Source organism: Equus asinus, chromosome 21 (genome assembly GCF_041296235.1).
Source record: "Equus asinus isolate D_3611 breed Donkey chromosome 21, EquAss-T2T_v2, whole genome shotgun sequence".
Lineage (NCBI taxonomy): Eukaryota > Metazoa > Chordata > Mammalia > Perissodactyla > Equidae > Equus > Equus asinus.
In genome coordinates this window covers 63,028,148-63,050,513 of record NC_091810.1, presented here as the reverse complement: position 1 = coordinate 63,050,513, position 22,366 = coordinate 63,028,148, and the positions used below count along the sequence as shown (strand labels likewise).

Below are 22,366 nucleotides of genomic sequence, written 5' to 3'. Positions count from 1 at the left end.
TGAGCCAGTGGATGATGGCTGCCAAGGAGGAGAGGGAGGGGAGATGGAAGATGTCTCCATGGGTATGGAGTTAGTTTCCTTTTGGGGTGATGAAGGTGTCCTGGAGCTAGGTAGTGCTGATGGTTGCCCAACATTGACTGTGCTAAATGTCACGAATGGTAAATTTTGTTATATGTATTGTACCACAATTTAATCACAAAATAAGGCAGGAAGTGTGAATAGGCCTAGGTATGTGAGCCTATCTGAATGGAGCTAAGTGGGATGCGGGGAAAGGATGGTTGAGCTTCTGTATGCAGGTGTTTGTCTGCCGAGCATTATTTATAATAATAGTGCTTTACTCTGTGCCGGGTTCTCTGCTCAACCCTTTCCATGTATTGCCCTGCGTTTTCCTCACGTTCACCCTTCACCGTGCTGAAGAAGGCCAGGAGTTTGTCCAGGGCCTCACACCTACTAAGAGGTGGAGCTAGCATTTGAACTTGGGCCACCTGCCTCCAGGGATGCCCAGGACTGTCCAGTTTTACATGTTATTCTACATCCCAGAAACTCCTCCAGGGCACACGTGTGATTGGTCCTCCTGAACACATTCCCGAGCCCAGGTCTGGCTCCAGCCCCTTTCTGCTTCCCCAGGCCCCTCCTGATTTGGGACCCCTACTTGGAAACCATCAGCAGTCACTTTGGAATCCCTGATTTAATACCTCAGTATCTCGAAGAAATCCTTGTGGCTTTTTGAGACATGTCATGTAATATTAATGAAAACGCCAGGCCTTCTGTCTTGATCAATTTTTTATGAACAATAATACGTCTGATTAAACTGGCTGATTTACTAGGGCTGGTGGTACAGGGTAGGGTGTGTGGTGGTGTGTAGATGGTCTCTGGCAAACCGTCTCTGACCGCAGGGCACAGTAGGTGGATCACACGATATTCCCACTATGCACTTGTTCTGGCTGGAACGAACTCTGCTGCTAATGACTTGACAAGAACGTGATGGATAACCACTGGCCTGCAGCCTGTTGTACGACCTCATGTGAGGATGTGCCCAGCCTGCAGGGTTTCCCCAGGTGGGGAGTAAGCCAGAAAGGCTTTGGGAAGTTGCTCGTGTGCCCAGGGCAGTACATTTCACATCTGATCCTCATTCCCGGTTTTCGGCTGTGACCTAGCTGCACCAGTTTCACTGTGTCAGAGTATCTCTCAATAGTCCTGACAGTCACTGTGTAGGTGCCATTTCTCATACAAAGAATTCCAGTGCTTGCCAGTAACTCCTACAGTTACATGTCAGGCAGATGCCATTCTCTCCCTAAGTGTCTGCTTTCTCTCCAAGGAAGTGGATCAAGCAGTCTGGGGGCCCAGGGTGTTAGCTTTTCAGGTCTGAAAAAAAGCAGACTTAAATGTTTTGTCTGAGGAGTGAATGTCCTTCTAATGCCATGAGGTTGTTTGTGGTTTTCCAGCTGAGCATCGAGCAGGCCCAGACGGTGGCAGAACAGGTGGAGATGAAAGCAAAGGTGGTACAGTCGGAGGTCAAAGCCGTGACTGCAAGGCACAAGAAGGCCCTGGAGGAGCGGGAGTGCGAGCTGCTGTGGAAGGTAACATGCCCACGCCAATTCCATTCCGGCCAGCCTTCTCATGGGAACCACAGCAGAACCGCGAGGATTCTAATGTCAGATCCTAGACCCCACCTCCGAGTTCAGAACACTTGATAGTTTTCCCAAAAGTTTGTTGGCAGAAAGATGCAGGGGTCCCTGGAACATCACGGGTGCCATTCGAGCAGTAAAAGAACAAGAAGCCTTTTCAGAAGGAGTTGAAGTGGCCAGAAGTAGTACACCAAGGCTGGAAGGAATCTCAAGTTTTACGCTGCACACACTCAAAAGGAGGCAGAAAGGAGGGAGTACAGTCGGGATGTTGTTATGAAAGCAGACTGCTAGGAAACATCCTTATTTTTGTGTCCTGGCTGGTTGTACTTCCTGACCCCTTGTGGAAAACCAGTCCTCCACGTGTGAGGGCGGTGAGCATGTGGCCCTCCTTCCTGTTGGAGCAGGAAAGAGTGCTGAGTGCATGGGTGTGCTGTTTAGATAAACATCAGCTGGGAAGATGACTCTTCCCCACCCCAGCCACCATCCCAACGTTCTCTTCTCTGAGCTTACATCCCCACTCGGGAAGAAGAGGAGGGTGTGCTGTGACTGGACCGGTACCTCAGTACCTCCGTTGGACTTTGCATTTCGTTTTCCATTTAGTTAGCTCATGACTGCTCCCTGCCTTTTCTGACTTCTCAAGGGATATGGCTCAGTTGCCTTTTGACAAGAAGAGGCGATTCCTTGGGTGGAAAAGAAGTCCAAGGTTTAATTCAGCAGATATTGTATTCAGGCACCTTTGTGGGGCTGACACGGTTTTCAGACATTCAGATGTCCCCCTGGTCTGCCAGTCTCATGCCACCCACGAATGTTAATTATAACTGAAAGGGGCCCACTTCTTGCAACCTGAGAGCTCTGTGGTGAACTCTGCCACAAACTTGCTCTTCTGGATTTGCTGATGAAAAGCCCTTTGTGTGTAAGGGTTTCTGCAGATCTCACCTTAGTTACCCTCCCTCCTGTGAGGCTGACTCTTTCTAAAGACACTTCTCTTTCAGGAGGAATGGAAAGCAAGTTTTTACTCTGGGAGAGGCAAATTTGGAAGAAGAGTCAGTCTCTTCTTCGTGTAGTAAACTTCATTTCTAATTGCCTAAAAACTCATTCTCAGATAACTCCAAAGTAAGCTTGCTCATCTGGACGCACCTAAGTCCCATTTGTCTTTACTTTTTGCTATGGTACCTCACCCCAAATCCTCGGGAGTCCACCCTCCCTTTTACTAATTAATGATTTTTCTGCTGCCTTCCAGCCAAGCCTTCCTGCCTGTGTCTGCCTGGGCACCTCCTAGTTATATAATGTCTTGCTTTCTTGCATTCCTGGTTATTGAAGATGCTGAGTGCCAGGTGACACAGTTTTGTGTGTCTGGATGCACATCTTCGTTCTTTGGGCTTATAGGTTTCCAGTGGACTTGGCTTCCTCATGGGATTAGCTGCAACCACATGATTGAGGGATCAGAACCAAAGCCCAGAGGTTTGACTCAGGGCAAGACCAAAGGACAAAGCTTCTCTTTAATCTGTCCCCACACGGGCCTCTCTCTACACACGTGTCCTGTCTCTAGAGTGGACAGATGAAAAAGCATGAATGGGTCAAAAATCACCTCATCACCACCCAAGGGGAAATACGATTAACATCCACGCTTCCCAACAGTGGACCCTTATTCTGACAGAGACTTTCTGTAGCTTTCGGATCAGTACAGCGCTCAGAGTCATGGTCCTCTGCAAAACAGCACAAACTTGCTGTGGGGGACTTGCTGATTCTCTTCACAGGGGAAATCGCTTAAAATTAGAGGACTTTTAGATATTTAGTGCAAAAGAGTGGAGAAATTCTTATTTTTCATTGGTTAGGCAAAATCCCACATTCCTCAATAGTGTGCTCTGAGAACCTCAGGAGCAGGAATTATCTTGGCAGGTCAGAATCCATTTATATTCTAGCATTTTAGATTTAGAGGGTTCTTTTGGAAACAATATAGGCTAATTTTGCCAAAAACTTGCTGTCTCCAAATTTGGGGTGTGGGGCCTTTCTGGCTCACTGTTGAAGGTTTCTAAAACCTGTGAAAAGAGAAAACTGAATACAGGAGACAAGGAGAAGAGGGGGTTTGTAATCTTGCATGAAGTGCTCACCAAATCCTGTTACTCTCGCTACAAACTATCTTTCTGCCTCTCACCTTGTTTGTGTTTGGGGCTGGGAGGCAGCTGGGGGGTATCTTCCAAGAGATTTCAGGCTCTGTGTAGCTGCACTGAAAATTCAGTCTTCGGGGAGTGCAGGTCTGGCCTTGTGCTCAGTCCATTGGGAAGTCCTGCCGGTTTCTGCCTCTTTTCTCTCCACCTGCAAAGCCACCTGTCTCTGACAAACCTTTATCCCTAGTCACTGTCTTTCACACTCTATTTGTGTTCTCTAACACCTAACACTGTCTAAAATTATCTTCCATCATTTCTTTGATCTTTTTGTTTATTGAGGTTATGGTAGTTTGTAACATTGTGAAATTTCAGTTGTACATTATTATTTGTCAGTCGCCTTATAGACTGCCACTTCACCCTTTGTGCCCAGCCCCCACACCCCTTCCCCCTACCCCCTGGTAAAAAAAAAAACAAAGAGAACTAAATAGTTCTCTTGGTCCATGTGTTTGTTTATCTTCCACATATGAGTGAAAGCATACAGTATTTGTCTTTATCTGGTTTATTTTGCTTAACATAATACCCTCAAGGTCCATCCATGTTGTTGCAAATGGGATGATTTTGTCATTTTTTATGACTGAGTCGTATTCCATTGTGTGTGTGTGTGTGTGTGTGTGTGTGTACGTACTCACACACCATATCTTTCTTATCCAGTCATCAGTTGATGGGCACTTAGGTTGCTTCCATGTCTTGGCTATTGTGAATAGTGCTGCAGTGAACATAGGAGTGCACACATCTCTTTGAATTGCTGGTTTCAAGTTCTTTGGATAGATACCCAGTGGCAAGATAGCTGGGTTGTATGGTATTTCTATTTTTAGTTTTTTTAGAAATGTCCATACTCTTTTCCGTAGTGGCAAACCAGTTTGCATTCCCACCAGCGGTGTATGAGGATTCCTTTTTCTCCACATCCTCTCCAACATTTGTTATTTTTTGTCTTGGTTATTAGAGTCATTCTAATGGGTGTAAGGTGATATCTTAAGAGTAGTTTTCATTTGCATTTCCCTGATGATCAGTCATGTTGAGCACCTTTTCATGTGCCTGTTGGCCATCTGTATATCTTCTTTGGAGAAATGTCTGTTCATATCCTCTGTCCACTTTTTGATTGGGTTGTTTGATTTTTTGTTGAGTTGTGTGAGTTCTTTATGTATTATGGAGATTAAGCCTTTGTCAGATATATGATTTGCAAATATTTTTTCCCAGTTGGTGGGTTGTGTTTTCGTTCCAATACTGGTTTCCCTTGCCTTGTAGAAGCTCTTTAGTCTGATGAAGTCCCACTTGTTTATTTTTTTCTTTTGTTTCCCTTGTCCAAGAAGACAGCATGTCCAAAAAGATGCTTGTAAGTCCAGTGTCAAAGAATGTACTGCCTATATTTTCTTCTACAAGTTTTATGGTTTCAGGTCTTACCTTCAAGTCTTTGATCCATTTTGAGTATTTTTGTGAATGGTGTAGGAGAATGGTCTACTTTGATTCTTTTGCATGTGCCTGTCCAGTTTTCCCAACACCATTTGTTGAAGAGACTTTCTTTTCTCCATTGTATGTTCTTAGCTCCTTTGTCGAAGCTTAGCTGTCTGTAGATGTGTGGTTTTATTTCTGGGCTTTCAATTGTGTTCCATTGATCTGTGTGCCTGTTTTTGTACCAGTTCCCATGCTGTTTTGATTACTGTAGCTTTGTAGTAGATTTTGAAGTCATGGATTGTGATGCCTCCAGCTTTGTTCTTTTTTTCAGGATTGCTTTAGCAATTCTGGGTCTTTGGTTGCCCCATGTGAATTTTGGGATTCTTTGTTCTATTTCTGTGAAGAATGTCATTGGGATTCTGATTGGGATTGCGCTGAATCTGTAGATTGCTTTAGGTAGTATGGACCTTTTAACTATGTTGATTCTTCCAATCTATGTGCCTGGAAGATCTTTCCATTTCTTTGTTGTCTTTGATTTCTTTCGTTAAAGTCTTGTAGTTTTCATTGTATAGGTCTTTAACTTCCTTGGTTAAATTTATTCCAAGATGTTTTATTCTTTTTGTTGCAGTTGTGAATGGGATTATGCTGTTGAGTTGTCTTTCTGTTAGTTCGTTGTTAGAGTATAGAAATGCAACTGATTTTTGCAAGTTTATTTTGTTCCCTGCAACTTTGCTGTAATTGTTGATTATTTCTAATAGTTTTCCGGTGGATTTTTTAGGATTTTCTGTATATAAAATCATGTCGTCCACAGACAGCGAGAATTTCACTTCTTCATTGCCTATTTAGATACCTTTTATTTCTTTTTCTTGCCTAATTGCTCTGGTGAAAACCTCTAGTACGATGTTGAATAGGAGTGATGAGAGTGGCACCCTTGTCTTTTTCCTGTTCTCAGAGGGATGGCTTTCAACTTTTCCCCATTGAGTATGATGTTGGCTGTTCATTTGTCATATGTGGCCTTTATAATGTTGAGGTACTTTCCTTCTATGCCCATTTTATTGAGCGTTTGTATCATAAATGGATGTTGGATCTTGTCAAATGATTTCTCTGCGTCTATTGAGATGATCATGTAGTTTTTGTTCATTGTGCTGTATTACATTGATTGATTTCTGCATTTTGAAACATCCCTATGTCCCTGATATAAATTCCATGTGATCATGGTGTATGATCTTTTTTTTTTTGGAAGGTTAGCCCTGAGCTGACATCTGCTACCAATCTTCCTCTTCTTGCTGAGGAAGACTGGCCCTGAGCTAACATCCGTGCCCGTCTTCCTCTACTGTACATGTGGGATGCCTACCACAGCATGGTGTGCCAAGCAGTACCATGCCTGCACCTGGCGAACCCTGGGCCACTGACGTGGAACGTGTGAACTTAACTGCTGCACCACCAGGCCGGCCCCTGATCTTTTTAATGTATTGCTGTATTCGGTTTGCCAATATTTTGTTGAGGATTTTTGCATGTATGTTCATGAGTGATATTGACCTGTAATTTTCCTTCTTTGTGTTGTCCTTGTCTGGCTTTGGAAATCAGGGTGATGTCTTTGTTTGCTTTTTTAATATGTCATTTTAAAATATAAGCTCTGAGGGCAAGGTCCATGTTTCTTATTGGTCACTGTGTACGTCCAGGGTCTGGCAAAAAGGAGGTACTCAGTAAACATTTGTTAGATTGCTGTTTTTAACTTTCATTTTGATTTAATTTCTAACTTACAGAAAAGTTAAAAACTGCATATATCCTATACCCAGATTCACTGATTATTTACATTTTGCCCCATTTTCATCCTTCTCTCCTGTATGTATTATGTATTCGATTTGAGAGTGAGTTGGAGTGTTGGAGACACGCTGCCCCACTACCCGCTAAATACATCAATGTTTATTTCTTCTGAGCAAGGACATTCTCTTATATAATCACAGTTAATCAGAAGTTTAATCTTGATACTAGTATCCAATCCTCAGTCCATAGTTAAATTTCACCAACAATGTTTTTAACAGCAATATCCCCCTAGTCCAGGGTCACACATTGCATTTACTTGCCGTGTCTCTTTAGTCATCTCCTGTAATCTGGGACAGTTCCTCAGCCTCCTTTTCTTTGGATTTTGCTATTTCTGAAGAGTGCAGACCAGTTGTTTCTAGTAGGCTTTCGCTTGGTATGGGTTTGTCTGAGGCTTCCTCGCGATCAGTGTCAGGTTCTGTGTTGTTTCTGTGCTTGGTTCTAAGCCTGTGTTCTCTCTCCCTATCCCTCACCTTTTCCTGCAGGTAGAGAAGATCCGCCAGGTGAAAGCCAAGTCTCTGTACCTGCAGGTGGAGAAGCTGCGGCAGAACCTGAACAAGCTCGAGAGCACCATCAGTGCCGTCCAGCAGGTCCTGGAGGAGGGGAGGGCGCTGGATATTCTGCTGGCCCGAGACCGCATGCTGGCCCAGGTGCAGGAGCTAAAGACCGTGCGCAGCCTCCTGCAGCCCCAGGAGGATGACCGGGTCATGTTCACACCCCCCGACCAGGCCCTCTACCTCGCCATCAAGTCCTTTGGCTTTGTCAGCAGTGGAGCCTTTGCCCCACTCACCAAAGCCACGGGCGATGGCCTCAAGCGGGCCCTCCAGGGTAAGGTGGCCTCCTTCACTGTCATTGGCTACGACCACGATGGGGAGCCTCGCCTCTCAGGAGGTGACCTAATGTCAGCCGTGGTCCTGGGCCCCGATGGCAACCTGTTTGGTGCAGAGGTGAGCGATCAGCAGAACGGGACTTACGTGGTGAGCTACCGGCCCCAGCTGGAGGGTGAGCACCTGGTGTCGGTCACCATGTGCAACCAGCACATTGAGAATAGCCCCTTCAAGGTGGTGGTGAAGTCGGGCCGCAGCTACGTGGGCATTGGGCTCCCGGGCTTGAGTTTCGGCAGCGAGGGCGACAGCGACGGCAAACTCTGCCGCCCTTGGGGCGTGAGTGTGGACAAGGAGGGCTATATCATTGTCGCCGACCGCAGCAACAACCGCATCCAGGTGTTCAAGCCCTGTGGCACCTTCCACCACAAATTTGGTACCCTGGGCTCCCGGCCTGGGCAATTCGACCGACCAGCTGGCGTGGCCTGTGATGCCTCCCGCAGGATCGTGGTGGCTGACAAGGACAATCATCGCATCCAGATCTTCACCTTTGAGGGCCAGTTCCTCCTCAAGTTTGGCGAGAAAGGAACCAAGAATGGGCAGTTCAACTACCCTTGGGATGTGGCGGTGAATTCTGAGGGCAAGATCCTCGTCTCTGACACTCGGAACCACCGGATCCAGCTATTTGGGCCTGATGGAGTCTTCCTGAATAAGTATGGCTTCGAGGGGGCTCTCTGGAAGCACTTTGACTCCCCACGGGGGGTGGCCTTCAACCACGAGGGCCATTTGGTGGTCACCGACTTCAACAACCACCGGCTCCTGGTCATTCACCCCGATTGCCAATCAGCTCGCTTCCTCGGCTCAGAGGGCACTGGCAATGGGCAGTTCCTGCGTCCACAGGGCGTAGCTGTGGACCAGGAGGGGCGCATCATTGTGGCGGATTCCCGGAACCACCGGGTACAGATGTTCGAGTCCAACGGCAGCTTCCTGTGCAAGTTTGGTGCTCAAGGTAGTGGCTTCGGGCAGATGGACCGCCCCTCCGGCATCGCTGTCACCCCTGATGGAATGATCGTCGTGGTGGACTTTGGCAACAATCGCATCCTCATCTTCTAATCACATCTTCTAGGCTTCTGTGTTGGGGTGTGCCTGTGTACCTCTCTTTCTCTCCTTTTGAATTTCAGAGAAGAAACAGTCTCAGGGAAATTTTTTTTCTTTTGTCTAAAGAGAACAAGAAAAGTACAACATTGCTTAAGTCCTACCTCATCTTTAGTTTTTTACAGATGAATGTACTTATCTTTTCGGCAGGGGTTGAGCCTGTGAAGTGATTATTTCTATCTACCTCATAAATCTTTACATTTCCTTCTCCAGCAGGCCCTCTGCCCTCCTCCCACCCTCACTCAGTGGAGTTCACGTCTCCCTCTGCCCCTCTGCGGGACGTGATATGCACAAGCCGAGCATCTCGATGGCTGGGAGGGCACTGGATATGTGTGGTGGGGTGCATTCTGTAGATTGAGCCAAGGAAACACGAAAAAACTACTAAGTAAAGAAACTAAAAACTATAAAACATGGGAAAATGGGATTTAAAATGCTTAATTATAGAGTATTTGTGTTCTTGAGAATACTTTCTTTATGGGGTTAGATTGTATTGTGTGATCTTGATCTTTTTGGAAAATCTTTTTTTTTTTTTTTAATTTTTTTTTTTTTAATTTTTTTTTTTTTTTAATGCTGCAACAGAGAACTTTTCTGCGTTCTCCTTTTATACCTCAGTGTGTTTATCATCCTGTTCAGCATCTTTACTTATTTCTGGAAGATGTGGCTGTGGCTTGCTAGCCAAGAAAAGCAGACTATTCATATTTTAGGGTATGTAATTTTTGTTTCTTTTAAGAGAGGGTCTGTATTGTGTGTGTATGTCTGTTAAGGGGCGTGTGTGTGTGTTAAGCTCTCTTACACCAAAATAGTAAAGCTGAAAATGATATGCCACCTCCCAAAGAACCTTTTCTTTTCACACTTTTGTTTCTAAAAAATAGATGTAGTTCAGGATTTTGGGTTAAAAGTAGTCTCAAAAGGTAAGTATTCTTAGTTTGCTGTTGGTTGTAAAGAGTTAAGTGGAAGGAAGAAGAAAATTAACCTCATTCTCAGAAAGAGGGTTTTCAGACATGGACTGGTGTGTGGACATGAGTGGGTGGACATGCATGTGCTGAGGTGGTCCGTAGAGAGCATGAGAACGCAGCAGGGCACCCCCAAACTTCTGAACTCTGCAGGAGGGCGGGGGTTGGTCCCCGTCCCTAGATTGAATGTTGTTCTGTTAATGCTAGTTGTTTCTTTTCCTGAGAAGAGTAGGCAAAGGAATGAACTTTTATTTTAAAAGCACAATTTTTTCCTGCTTTGGAAGTTCAGGGAAATAGAGTGTTTGAAATTCAAGTTAATAGGAACAGCTCATCTCCACACCCTCTGCTCGGCTCACTTTTAGAGAGTGCTCTGCCCCGGAGCCATGCTGTGGGACCTCATGGTTAACGTCAATTTTCCCCCCAAAGGTCTTTGAATGTAAAGAATTTGTAAACCAAATTGCCCCAGCCTGAAACAGAGGACGTAATATCTTTTGTTAAAACTGTATGGCGGTACCAAAGAATGGACATTGAAGCCAGGCTCCCATTGCAGAACTGTGGGATGGCATCTGTCACTTTACAGGGTTGGTTTGTAGTAAGCTGGACTTGGATACAAAACCTTGTGCTTCTGGGCATTATCTGTCTTTCAACTGGAAAGTAGGTGTAGCTGATACCTGCTTGTCAGAACCCCTGTGGGTCCCTGTATTCCCCCTAAATACTGAAATAAGAACCAAATTCCAGGGTGGCACACTTCAGGAGAAAGAGGACCTCTCTGCCGGCAGTGGCTCACAGGGAGACCTCTTGGTTAAACAGAAAGACTAACAGATCAGTTCTGTTCCTGTATTTAAGAGAAATTCATCGTCAGATATGGATGTAGTTTTGAATGAACAGAATAAACTACCAAGGGGAGTTGTCTTTGTCCTTGTCTTTGTGGTCCCCAAAGAAAAGGCGATGATGGGGACTGTGTGTAGCAAGTCAGTCAAGTTGCTTTTCCCATCCAGCTCCAGTGGACATTTAATTTGCCACTTCAAGGGACCCTGTCTCCTCCCATTGCTCCAGTTCTAGGCTGTGCAAGTGACCAAAATGGGGAAAAACTCACTTCATAAAGGAGAACTGCATGCAATAAAGGATCCCAAACTAGGACAGTAGCTCCAGACTGCTCCCCCGCTGCTGTGTGGCAGGGGGGCCGGTGTCAGGAAATCTTGTTTTGTCAAAGCTCCTTTTCTTTTATTGAAGAATTAATAGTGAATCCTTCCCCAGTTCCTATTCAGTTGCCTTTTATTTTGCCCCTGAGTTCTAAGTTCTTAGTTCTTTGGTAAAGAGCTCATGTAATTAAACCTTTTTCTTTTTTCTTTTGGAATAATTTAGTGTTGATCTTCCTTCCTTCACCACCCCACCCCCCAACCACCAAACAGATCACCCTTTAAACACCAAAGGCAACAGGTTTTAAATGCTTAAAAAATATTTTTATTGAGGAAATGGATCTTGAAAGTTCTTAAAAATGTTCTCAGAAACCTGGGTCATGATTATGGCTGGGGTAAGTTATTTCAGGTAGTCACTGACTTTGATTTTCCCGTCTTCATTTTTGTCATCGTCTTCACTCTTCATCTTTCCTTCCCGGTTTCCCCATATGTGGGGAACTCTTGGGACCTGAGTGAGAATCTTCTTGGTGAATAGCAGTAACTCAAACTGCTTATTTAACGTTTTTCTGTGGATTTGGTTGTAAAGCCAGGGTTTCCACACGTGGCTGAAATAATCAGGTCTTGCTTAATAGACTGACCAATTTGCAGGCTTAAAGCTAGTAGGTCGTCCCCCGAATTGAGTGTGTAGGTGGGTGATACTGCCTCAGTACCCTCAATGCTGGTACATCTCCTTACCTTTTTGCACCCATCATTGTGCACAGCTTCCATTTGAGAAACATGGTCACACTTGGGAAGCTTTTGTTTTTAAAACATTGGCCCTCTGTGGCTGCCTGTGACTGACTCCTGACCCCCGGAGATTGGTGCGAAGCACTGTGGAGTGTGTATTGTATGATGTGGAACCCTCTAAATCAAGGATGAGAAAAGCCGACACTCAGAACTCCCTAGTATGAGTGAGGCTGTTCAAAAGAGGTGTGTTTAAATGCATATCTCCTTCCCATTTTGAGGTGACACTTGGTGGGTAGGAACTGGGTCAAAGAGGGGAGTCTTTAACATGGTGAGAAGATAAGGTTCTGGGTGCTGCAAAGGAGGAGGATAAAATGTTGAGTAAATGTGATATGTAGACAATAATCCCCATGTGTGTCTGATCTGGTCAGGTGGTGGGGTGGGGTGTAAGGTCAGTTTATATTTGGAGATGCCAATTTTATTTGGATATATAGGTCTGGGTATTGAGATGGCTAAAGGAAATTAAATAACCCACAGATAAAAACCACTTTTGGTTGACACTGACTTAACATTTCAAAAGTGTTAAAATCTTTTTTTTTAAAAAAAATCATTCTTCTGTAAATTTGGTCACGAGAAGCCACGCTGTCTCAGAACTGTGCGATATTGTGGCTGGCAGGGTGGCACGTGAGTTGGCTGGAGCCCAGTGGCCCGCGCGGTACCCCAAGTACACAAACTCTTCAACTGATGGATACCCTTTTAAGTCTGACTTATCTGGGGAAACACAAGGGTCCCATAAACAGAATCTAAATTATGTGTTGGGCCAAAAAAGTTGCCAGACGGAAGGCACTTTGTGATGGAGTTATAAGAATAGCTTGAGATCGGCTCAGTCTGCTTTATTCTAGTTAAGCCAAAGCTTAATGATCTGAGGAGGGAAGTCTTTTTAGGCTTGAAGCAGCAGAATACTGTTTGTATATGTGTTGTCTTCCTCTCTGGAAGATTCTAAGATTGCTGTGTTCCGGTAGATAGTGAAAGATATGCCAAAGTTATAGGCTGTTTTTCTGTTAAAAAAAAAAAAAACCCAATGGTGCCAAAAAGTATTTAGGGTATTTATTTAAAACATCTCTCTTACCGAGTTTCCAACAGTGTGGGGCTGTCTAAAAGTCAAACTCTTGTCCTTGCATGGGCTGACAGCATAGAGCTGGGACCTGCCGAGGCTCTTGGGCTTCCTCTGGCTTCCTGCAGGCCAGGGGCACAGGACACACCGCTCCACACCCCGCCGGCTGCTTCGGTTTGATTTCTACCTCACTTTTGGCGCAAGTCGTCTACCTCACGTTAGCATCTGACGGGTCTCTGAAAAGAATAGTATTAATCCACCGGGGAGTGGGTGGGAGTGGGGAGCTACCTCTAGAAGAAAATGTGTTCATAAATCCAGAACTGATTTCTCCCGGGAGAAACATTTGATTGACCTTGAAAAAGAAACTTTGAAACCAAATATTCCTTTACTCAGGCAAATGTAGTTATAAATCCCAGTATTTCTTACCAATCTGGCCTTTTCTCCCCCACTAAGAATTGCGCGCATCATTGCCATGTTATTCAGTATTATGAAACTACTGGTTCATCTGACCTGTTTGAGGACTTAACGGCAAATAAAGACCTTTAGGTCTCTTTTTCTCTTCAAGAGAAAAATATTTTATCTATATTCTGAATGTCTGCAAATAGACCCTTGTAGGAGCAATTCGAAGGGTCTTAGCTGTTGGAAACATCAGACATTTGAAGGGAATGATCATCCTTTAGACTTGGTGATTGTAACTGTAGCTTTTCTGGACCCAGCAGGATGGGCATCACCATGACATTGCAACAATCACTGTTTCACTGAGCACTGACTGGTGGCATGTGTGTTGCTCTTTTGTGTTTAATTGTTTTTTCCTACCAAAGGTAACATGTTGACGGGTTGTATTTTTCCTTTGCTTATTAAATACTTGATAAAGTTGAGAAGCACATGACCGTGATATACTGTATCGCCTCTCTACCTCTCTGTTCTTTCCCTAGTTAATTTTTGTTTTGGTTGGAAGAGAGGGTCCTAAGACCACTGTAATTATTGTGAATTGGATTTAAAATGTCATGGTGAAGAAATACCTCAATGATGTCTATTTTTAAACTGATCTTACGGGTTAACAAGCCAGCCTGGTGGGATGTTTTCCATCATCATTTAACCAGTAATGGTTCTAAAAGTTTTGTGTATCCACATGGTCTTAGACCTCCTTTTAATGATTGTATTAACTTACAAGCTCAGGTAGTATTTTTCTTAAGGCTCTATCTTGGAGCACACTGACTGAATGTTAACGTGTGTAGCAAAGTGTTTACTTTCTTTAAATAACCAGCTCTGGAATAGTTTTTTGTGTTTCTAGCAGTCTGTGTAGTTGTCTGTCTTCAGAGGAAGATTTTTCACATTTCTGGGTTTTTCTTATTTTTAGGGTGGTAAGGTTTCTTTTTTCTTCTTTTCCCCTAAAATCAGTGCAGGTGAGAAGGGTGGGTGGGTAAGGGTTGTTGTTTTTAACTAGCATGTTAGGTATACTTGGGTGGGTGGGAGGGTTGTTAGTAATTTTTTAATGGATCTTGCTTAATACTGTCCATTAGCTGTCATGCCTGGTCAGCAAAATGCTTTAATTTTTAAGTGTAGAACACATGACTTGGTTGAGTTATTTTTTTCTTTTTGGTAAGAAAGGTAAATGGAGAATTGGAGAAAAATTAACATGGGCATGTTGCCTGATGTTAGAATGACGAAGTTAAACCTTTTTTTTTAATTTGTCCAAGGCAGACATGATGTAAGGAATATGCACCGCCAGAGTAACTCCCTGGGCCACAGAAACCATGCTGCAAGCCCGTCGGAGGGGCTGACTGCCTCCTGACACTTTGTAAAATGGGCATTGCTGTGGTGGTGTGGATCCCATCAATTAAGTGGAGAATGGGGAAGCAAAGGTTTTTCCCCAAACCTTTAAAGTGGGTTTTTGTTTGGGGCGGGTTTTTCTTTTCCTCTGGATTTTTACTTTTGAATCTTAAATGATAAACTGCAGGCCGCAAGCATGACAGGCAATGAGCAGGTGAAGAACCAATGGAAAAGTGTTCAAAAACTCCTGTGTTAGCTAACAGGCTTCTGAATGTATCGCCGTGGTCCACAGAGAAGGCTGGAGAAGGTAGCAAGGAGATGCTGTATCAGCTACTGCAGCCTTAAAACAAAGTTGGTGTCTCTTTGGACTTTAAAATTGTTCCTATGCAGCTTATTTTATTTTTGTTTAATCAAATAAACACGAGGGTTTTTCCATGGAAATAGTGTGTCTGTGTGATCCTTTAATCCAGAATAAAGAAGGGGGCGTGCACTGTGCTTTATGAAAGGAAGTTTGAGGTGGATGGCCCAGAGGTTACCCAGCTGGTGGGCCAGATTTGGGTCCATGCAGTGTTTTCAAAACAGGTGGAACCAGCATTTGAAAATAGAGGAAATGTAAACGAGCCTAAATGTTTTAAAATCTATACTTCTAGATTCCTGGGAAATCTCATATCTGGCAGCTGCAGGCTGATCTCTCAAGCTGCTGAATAGCAAATGTCCCTTTAGAGGGATAAGAATGTGGTTTGCCAATTAGCACAGTCCTCTTCCCACCCACCCCACCCCTTCCCATAGATGCCACCGCCTTCGTGTGCACTGGCCTTATAACCCCTGCCGGGGGATGGGCAACTTGGGTCTCAACTCTGGCCGGGGGAAGTGAGCAACTCTTACAAGTCGCTCCTCTCTTTGGCAGGGGTACCATCGATGCCGGCTGGATATTAGGTCTGACCTTTGAATGGAGGGTCTGGCAAACTAGAGAAGCCCAGCACGCTGGATTCTACGTTTTTCCCTCAAGTTTTCTGTTCCATGTCCCTTTCCTGCTGTGATAAGAACTTGCAGGAGTTCTGATGGTGCTAGCTCTTACCCCTGCCGCACAGGAGCCACTTTTTTTTTTAAGCTGAGCTTTTTGGTGAGCAAGATTGGCCCTGAGCTAACATCTGTTGCCAATCTTCCTCTTTTTTTTTTTTTTTTTTCTCTCCCCAAAGCCCCAGTACCTAGTTGTATATCCTAACTGTGAGTCATTCTAGTTCTTCTATGTGGGATGCCTCCACAGCAGGCTTGATGAGCGGTGCCGTGTCTGTGGCCAGGATCCAAACTGGAGAACCCTGGGCCACCAAAGCAGAGCGCACGAACTTAACCACGTGGCTGCTGGGTCGGCCCCAGGAGCAGCCTTTTCAAAGTGCCAAGCATCTGTACCTGCAATAGGGAACCTCTGCTCTTCACTTGAGCTCATGTTGGCGCTGAGCATTTAAAGTGGTTTTTGCCCCCTTGATACTTTCAGCGTCAAACTGTGACACAAACTGAGTAGCAGTTTCCGAACAACTCAAAATGGGAATGTAACTTAATGGCCTCTGAGCCCAGCCCCGATTCTCCATTTCCTTTCCCAGGCCCCTTATTTTTTATTTCCCTTTTGTCCCTAGCTGGACACAAGGGGAGACTTGAATGTAAAAAGTTGAATGGATGCACCCCTTTTTCAAGGGAAGGAATCTTTTCTCCTTAATCCTCTGAAAGCTCCAGGAGAAGCAGCTAGTAAAACGAGGAAGGACCTATTTCTGAAGGAAGTACAAACAAGGAAAGCTCTAGAAAGAATCAACACCTCACCCTCAGCCCCCATGGATTCCTTCAGCCTCTTCCAGTAGAGGAGGTGAGCTTACAAGGACCCAAACCTTCTAAGGGTCAGTGCACCCCTTTGCAGTTGGCCGCTTGGAGCTGCCGTGCTTATTAAAAGTTAGCCAGAAATCAAAAATAGAATATGTGGGGTCATGGAACCTGCATACATTGCTGGTGGGATTGTAAAAGGGTGCAAACACTTTGGAACAGAAGCTGTCAGTTCCTCAAAGTGTTAAAACAGGATCCAGCAATGCCATGCCTAGATAGATATCCGAAAGAATTGAAGACACATCCACAAAAAAAACTAGTAAGTGAGGGTTTGTAGTAACATCATTCATAATAGCCAAAAATTGTGGAAACAACCCAAATGTCCCTCAACTGATGACTGGATAAACAAAATATGGTATCTCCTTACAGTGGAGTGTTATTCAGCCATAAAAAGTAATGCAGTACTGACACATGTTATGACATGGGTGAACCTTGAAAATGTAAGTGAAAGGCGCCAGCTTTGTACATGATTTCATGTACAGGAAATATCCAGAGCAGGCCAATGCAGAGAGACAGAAATTTGATTAGTGCTTGCCAGGGGCTGGGTGGTGGGTGGAATTGGCAGTGACTGCTATGGGTTTGTGGGGGGTTTTTGTTTTGTAAGACTTTTTGAGCTGTTTTAGGTTCATAGCAAAACTTGAGAGGAAGGTACATCTCATATGCCCCCTGCTCCCATGCGCGTGCATGGCATTCCCCCATTGTCAACATCCTCCTGGGGTTTCTTTGGGGATGATGGAAATATTCTGGAATTAAATAGTGGTGATAGTTTTACAGCCAAGTGGGTGAATTTCATGGTATATGAATAATCTCAATATGAAAATGCACAGGCAACAAATAAAATCAGTACATCTGACTGCATAAAAAACTTCTGTCTAAATGAAGAGGTCTGGTTGCCTTTCCAGGCCTCCTTGTGTTGCGAGGGCTCTGTGACCAGTTCTGCCCAGCAGGTTGCGAGCAGCAATGATACGGTGCCACTTCCTAGCTGGCGTATGTCATTGGCAGCGTGAGCCCTTGCAGAGCTCTGGCCCCTCTCCAATGGCCACAGGCCATGTTCTGATGGAAGGCAGCCAGGATCTGGGAGTGAGGCAGACACGGGGCAACACCCAGCCAACCAGGGATGTATGTGTGATCAAAATATGTACAGTTCTTTTTTCTTAAATGTTTTAAAAATCTGTCCCATGAACAGCGACAAAAAATGAAAACATAAGCCCCAGTCTGGGAGAAGATATCTATAAAGGTATAACTAACAAAGGATTACTATCCAGAATATTTAAAGAACTACGAATCAATAAGGAAAACATAACCCAATTTAAAAAAAAAAAACAGGCAAAGGGTGTGGTTAGGTAATTTACAGAGCTCAACTGCACTAGAACTCAGGGAAATACAAGCTAAAGCAGCAGTATGTTACAATTTCCTACCCATCAGTTTGATAAAATTGTAAAAGTCTGATCAATGTGAGTGTTGGTGAGAAATAGGAACTGTCTGACAAAGCTAGTGGGAGTGTAAAGGAGTACGGCCCCTTAGGGGAATTTCTCAATATCTAGTAAAACTGAAGATACGGGCGTACACTTAGATCCAGTAATTTCACTTCCAAGAGTATGCTGTGGAGAAATTGTAGCACAAGACGTACAGTGACCACTGTCCTGTGTCCTGGAGTAGGTCACACCAAGTATCTTGTCCGTGGAGGGATAGATGAGTAAATTTTATATATTTATTCAATGGAAGTTAAAGTGAATAACCAGGAGCTAACTGTGGATACATCTAGAAATCGTAATGTTGAGGAAAAAGATCGAGTTCCAGAATGACTTTACACTGTATCTTTACATAATGTTTGAAAAAAGCACCAAACAGTACTGCATATTTGTTAAAGATTTGGTTTTTGTTCCGTGAGCATTAAGTGGCTTGGGGGCTGCAGGCTGGATGCCTTGCTGTAGGAGGGAGTTGTAAAATTGAAAGCAACTAATCTCCTTACTTACGGTTACTAAAAAGGGAGGGCGACCAGGGAGATGAAGACAACCCCAGACCTTCTGTTTTCCCTTTTCCTCCAGTAAAGATTCTGACTTGCTCTAAAACATGACAATAGGAGACAAAAATGTAAGAACAGCGACAACAGAACTTTGCATTTCTGGAAAGAATAGAATGGGGTATATAGCCATAAGAAATTTCCACAAGAGACGTATCTAAGTGACTCCCCCCACCTCACCCCACCTCCACTTCCTTTTCCTCAGACATGTGTAAAGTTTTGTTTTCTCACCTTGTATACATCGATTCTTTCTCCCTAGAAGTATAGTGCTGGACTTAATCTTGCTTAAAAATGAATTTTATGTCTCCTAGACAACAATGCCAGTTATTAAAATTTAATAATGAGTAAGTACCAAAATAAGTCACTGTAAGCTGATAATCTTGGTGGGATATTTGGACGAATTCAACATTTAGAGACTAGCACTTTTTTTAATTTAAAAAATTTATGTATAATTTACATACAATAAATTTCACTCTTTTTGTTGCACCTTTCTGTGAGTTTTGGCAAACATATACAGTCACATAACCAACACCACAGTCAAGATGCAGACCAGTTTCATCACCCCAAGGTTCCTCCAGCATCTCTCTGTAGCCAACCCTACACCACCCTCACCCCAGCCAGTCATTGCTCTATTTTCTTCCCAGGCAGTTTTTGTTTTGTATTGTTTTTTTGCCTCTTCCAGAATATCACCTAAATAGAATCATTTGATTCAGGACTGGCACTTTTTTTTTTTTTTGAGGAAGTTTAACCCTGAGCTAACATCTGCCACCAATCTACCAATTCTCCTCTTTTTGCCGAGGAAGACTGGCCCTGAGCTAACATCTGTGCCCATCTTCCTCTACTTTATATGTGGGACGCCTGCCACAGCATGGCTTGCCAAGCGGTGCATAGATCTGCACCTGGGATCCGAACCAGTGAACCCTGGGCCGCCCAAGTGGAACGTGCAAACTTAACCACTGTGCCTAGCACTTTTGAATTAACAGTAGGTCCACAAGGGAAATAATAGTTTAGGTGATGGTGACCTTTTGTTTTTGTGTCCCTTTAGGATGAACTTGGCAAAGTATAAGTTTCAAAAAATAAAATAACTCACACAATATAGTGTGTGTGTGTGTCAAAGATTTGCATAACTCATGAATGAGAGAATGGCACTGTTGAAGTTGGTTTCAAAGAGGACAGGCAAGCGTGGTGAACATGTCAGCAGGAAAAGGAATGCTGGCATAAGGTTGCAAGTTAGTTAGGAATCTACTTAATGTCCTTCAGGGTAGTAAAATCTTCGGGGTCATCTTTTTTACTGGAGAGAAATCATTGGCAGTCCTCCTCAAGTTGACATCTAACCTTACAGGGAGAGCTTGGGCCGACTCAATAGTGAATAGCAAGTCAATTAACCTACAGGTCTGGAGAGTGTCACATGACCCTTAGGGGTCATTGATAGACATGGCTCTGATGTGACTTTGAAAGGGCCCTCAGTGATTTTTTTTTTAACTTTATTTTCAAATTCTGGATAATTTTTATGAACAAATCAGATGTCCAGTATTCTATCCCAGTGCATCAGCTGTGGTTCACTTGTTGCCAATTGGCAAGATCACGCTTTTAAGTGGGTGCTAGAAGTACATGTTAAAACCTTGAGTAATTTCCTTCAGAAGATGAAATATTGAAACCAGTATAGGGGCCGGCCCTGTGGCCAAGTGGTTGGGTTCGCCCGCTCTGCTTCGATGACCCAGGGTTTCTCTGGTTCGGATCCTGGGTGCAGACATGGCACCGCTCATCAAGCCACACTGAGGCAGCATCCCACATGCCACAACTAGAAGGACCCACGACTAAAAATACACAACTATGTACTGGGGGGCTTTGGGGAGAAAACGGAAAAATAAAGTCGTTAAAACCAGTTATCATGGGGAGCCCTGAAAGGCAGGGAGCCCTCTTAGGCCCAGGGACTGTGAGCTGGCCTAAAAATTAAAGACAATTCAAATTCTTTTGAGTAATAAAATCACTTATTCTCTTAAACGGTCCCTCTGCCCTGGATCCCACACTTCAGAGGTCTCCACTCTAGCTCTCCTCCAGCTGCATCCACACCACTGGGAAAGAGTCCCAGTGGCCAAGTCTGTCCCTTCTAGACCATGCAGCACGTACCTCAAATCACGTTAAGCATGCTTCTAAGGCCTACACAGGCCCCTTCCATGGAACTGCCTTTCTAGGGCAAACGGCGCAAGGCGTGACCCAGGGCAGCTGTTTGCCGTGGTTGGGGGTAGGGAGCTAGGATGTGGACTGAAGCATCCATATATCATGAGAATGTGGCCCATTACGGTGGGGGACAGCTGTTTCTCCAAGGAGCCCTGGTTCCTTGTATTGCAAACTGGTATTTAGAAACAAAAATCTGGGTGCTGAGTACAGTTATTTCTGCTGGAGTGTCATTGCTTTTAGGTCCTCTTAGTGAACAAAGCTAGGAAATATATATGTGTGTGTGTATGTATGCGCATACATATATATATACACACACACATACATATATATTTCTTTTTTTTTCCTCCCCAAGGCCCCAGTACGTAGTTGTATATCCTAGTTGTAGGTCATTCTAGTTCTTCTATGTGGGACGCCACCACATCATGGCTTGATGAGCAGTGCATAAGTCTGTACCCAGGATCTGAACCAGTGAAACCCTGAGCCTGGGAAGCGGACATGTGAACTTAACCACTCGGCCCAGGGCCTGCCCCTCTTTTTTTTTTTAAAGTCTGGCCCTGAGCTAACATCTGCTGCCAATCTTTGTTTCCTTCTTCTCTCCAAATCCTCCCAGTACATAGTTGTATATTCTAGTTGTAGGTCCTTTTAGTTCTTCTATGTGGGACGCCGCCTTAGCATGGCTTGATGAATGGTGTCACGTCCATGCCCAGAATCCGAACTGGCGAACCCCTGGGCATGAACTTAACCCCTTGGCCACGGGGCTGGCCCCTCTATTTCTATATCTATCTGTAATATACTAAAAACCATGAGTTCATACTGATGCTTCTGATTCTAACCCAACACCAGAGGCTTCATACTAGCCTTCTCCCCTTCATTATTTGTAACTCAGTTTCTTCACAAAGAGGAAGCTGGTATGCATTATCCAAAAGACATTTACTTATTTGCCCAGTCCTACAATACACATACAGTAGTTTCAGAAACATTAACCCATACTCTTAAGAAAAACAAATTCACTAACTAAAATACCACATTTGTGTAGAGTTCTTTTTATCTTGAGCCTTACAACTAGCCTTACAAAATACTATCTTTCGAAGTTTCTTAGGTTATTTTCTTCCCCAAGCCCTCAGTGTATTTAGATTATTTATAATACAGTTAGATAGATTCATTTGCTATTTTTTCTGTGCTGAGTTCTCTCCCACATCCTGGTTGTGTGTAATTATTTCTTTTTTGGTTATGTAAAACATGATCAAGTTCTAAAAGTCAAAACTATACAAAAAGGCGTACTGAGAGCAGCTTTACTTTCCCCTCATCCCCCTTCTCCCATACCCAATCCTCCATTCTCTGACCCTGCCCCACCCCTGTGGGTAATCACGCTCATTAGTTTCTGGTTTATCCTTCCTGAATTTCTTTTTTTTTGCACAAATGAGCAAATACATAAATATCCTTAGATTCATTTCTTTTTTACACAAAGGTAACATATTATACTCTTTTGCACTTTGCGTTTTTCATTTAACAAATATCCCAGAAGTCGCTGCAGGTCAGTTCATGGGGATTGTCCTCATTCTTTCCTACAACTACGTAGTACTCCACAGTGTGGTGG

At 44.0% G+C, this 22,366-nt stretch overlaps 1 protein-coding gene across 1 annotated transcript in view; it reads left to right on the top strand.

Annotated features, from left to right (window-relative positions):
* Nucleotides 1-8,949, top strand: part of TRIM71 (tripartite motif containing 71) — a 67,376-nt gene extending 58,427 nt beyond the window's left edge. Inside the window, exons 7-8 of the mRNA XM_070492559.1 lie at nucleotides 1,446-1,580; nucleotides 7,498-8,949. Of these exons, the coding sequence (XP_070348660.1) occupies nucleotides 1,446-1,580; nucleotides 7,498-8,949 (1,587 nt within the window). The remainder of the gene's footprint in view (nucleotides 1-1,445; nucleotides 1,581-7,497) is intronic.
* The last annotated feature ends 13,417 nt before the right edge of the window (nucleotides 8,950-22,366 follow it).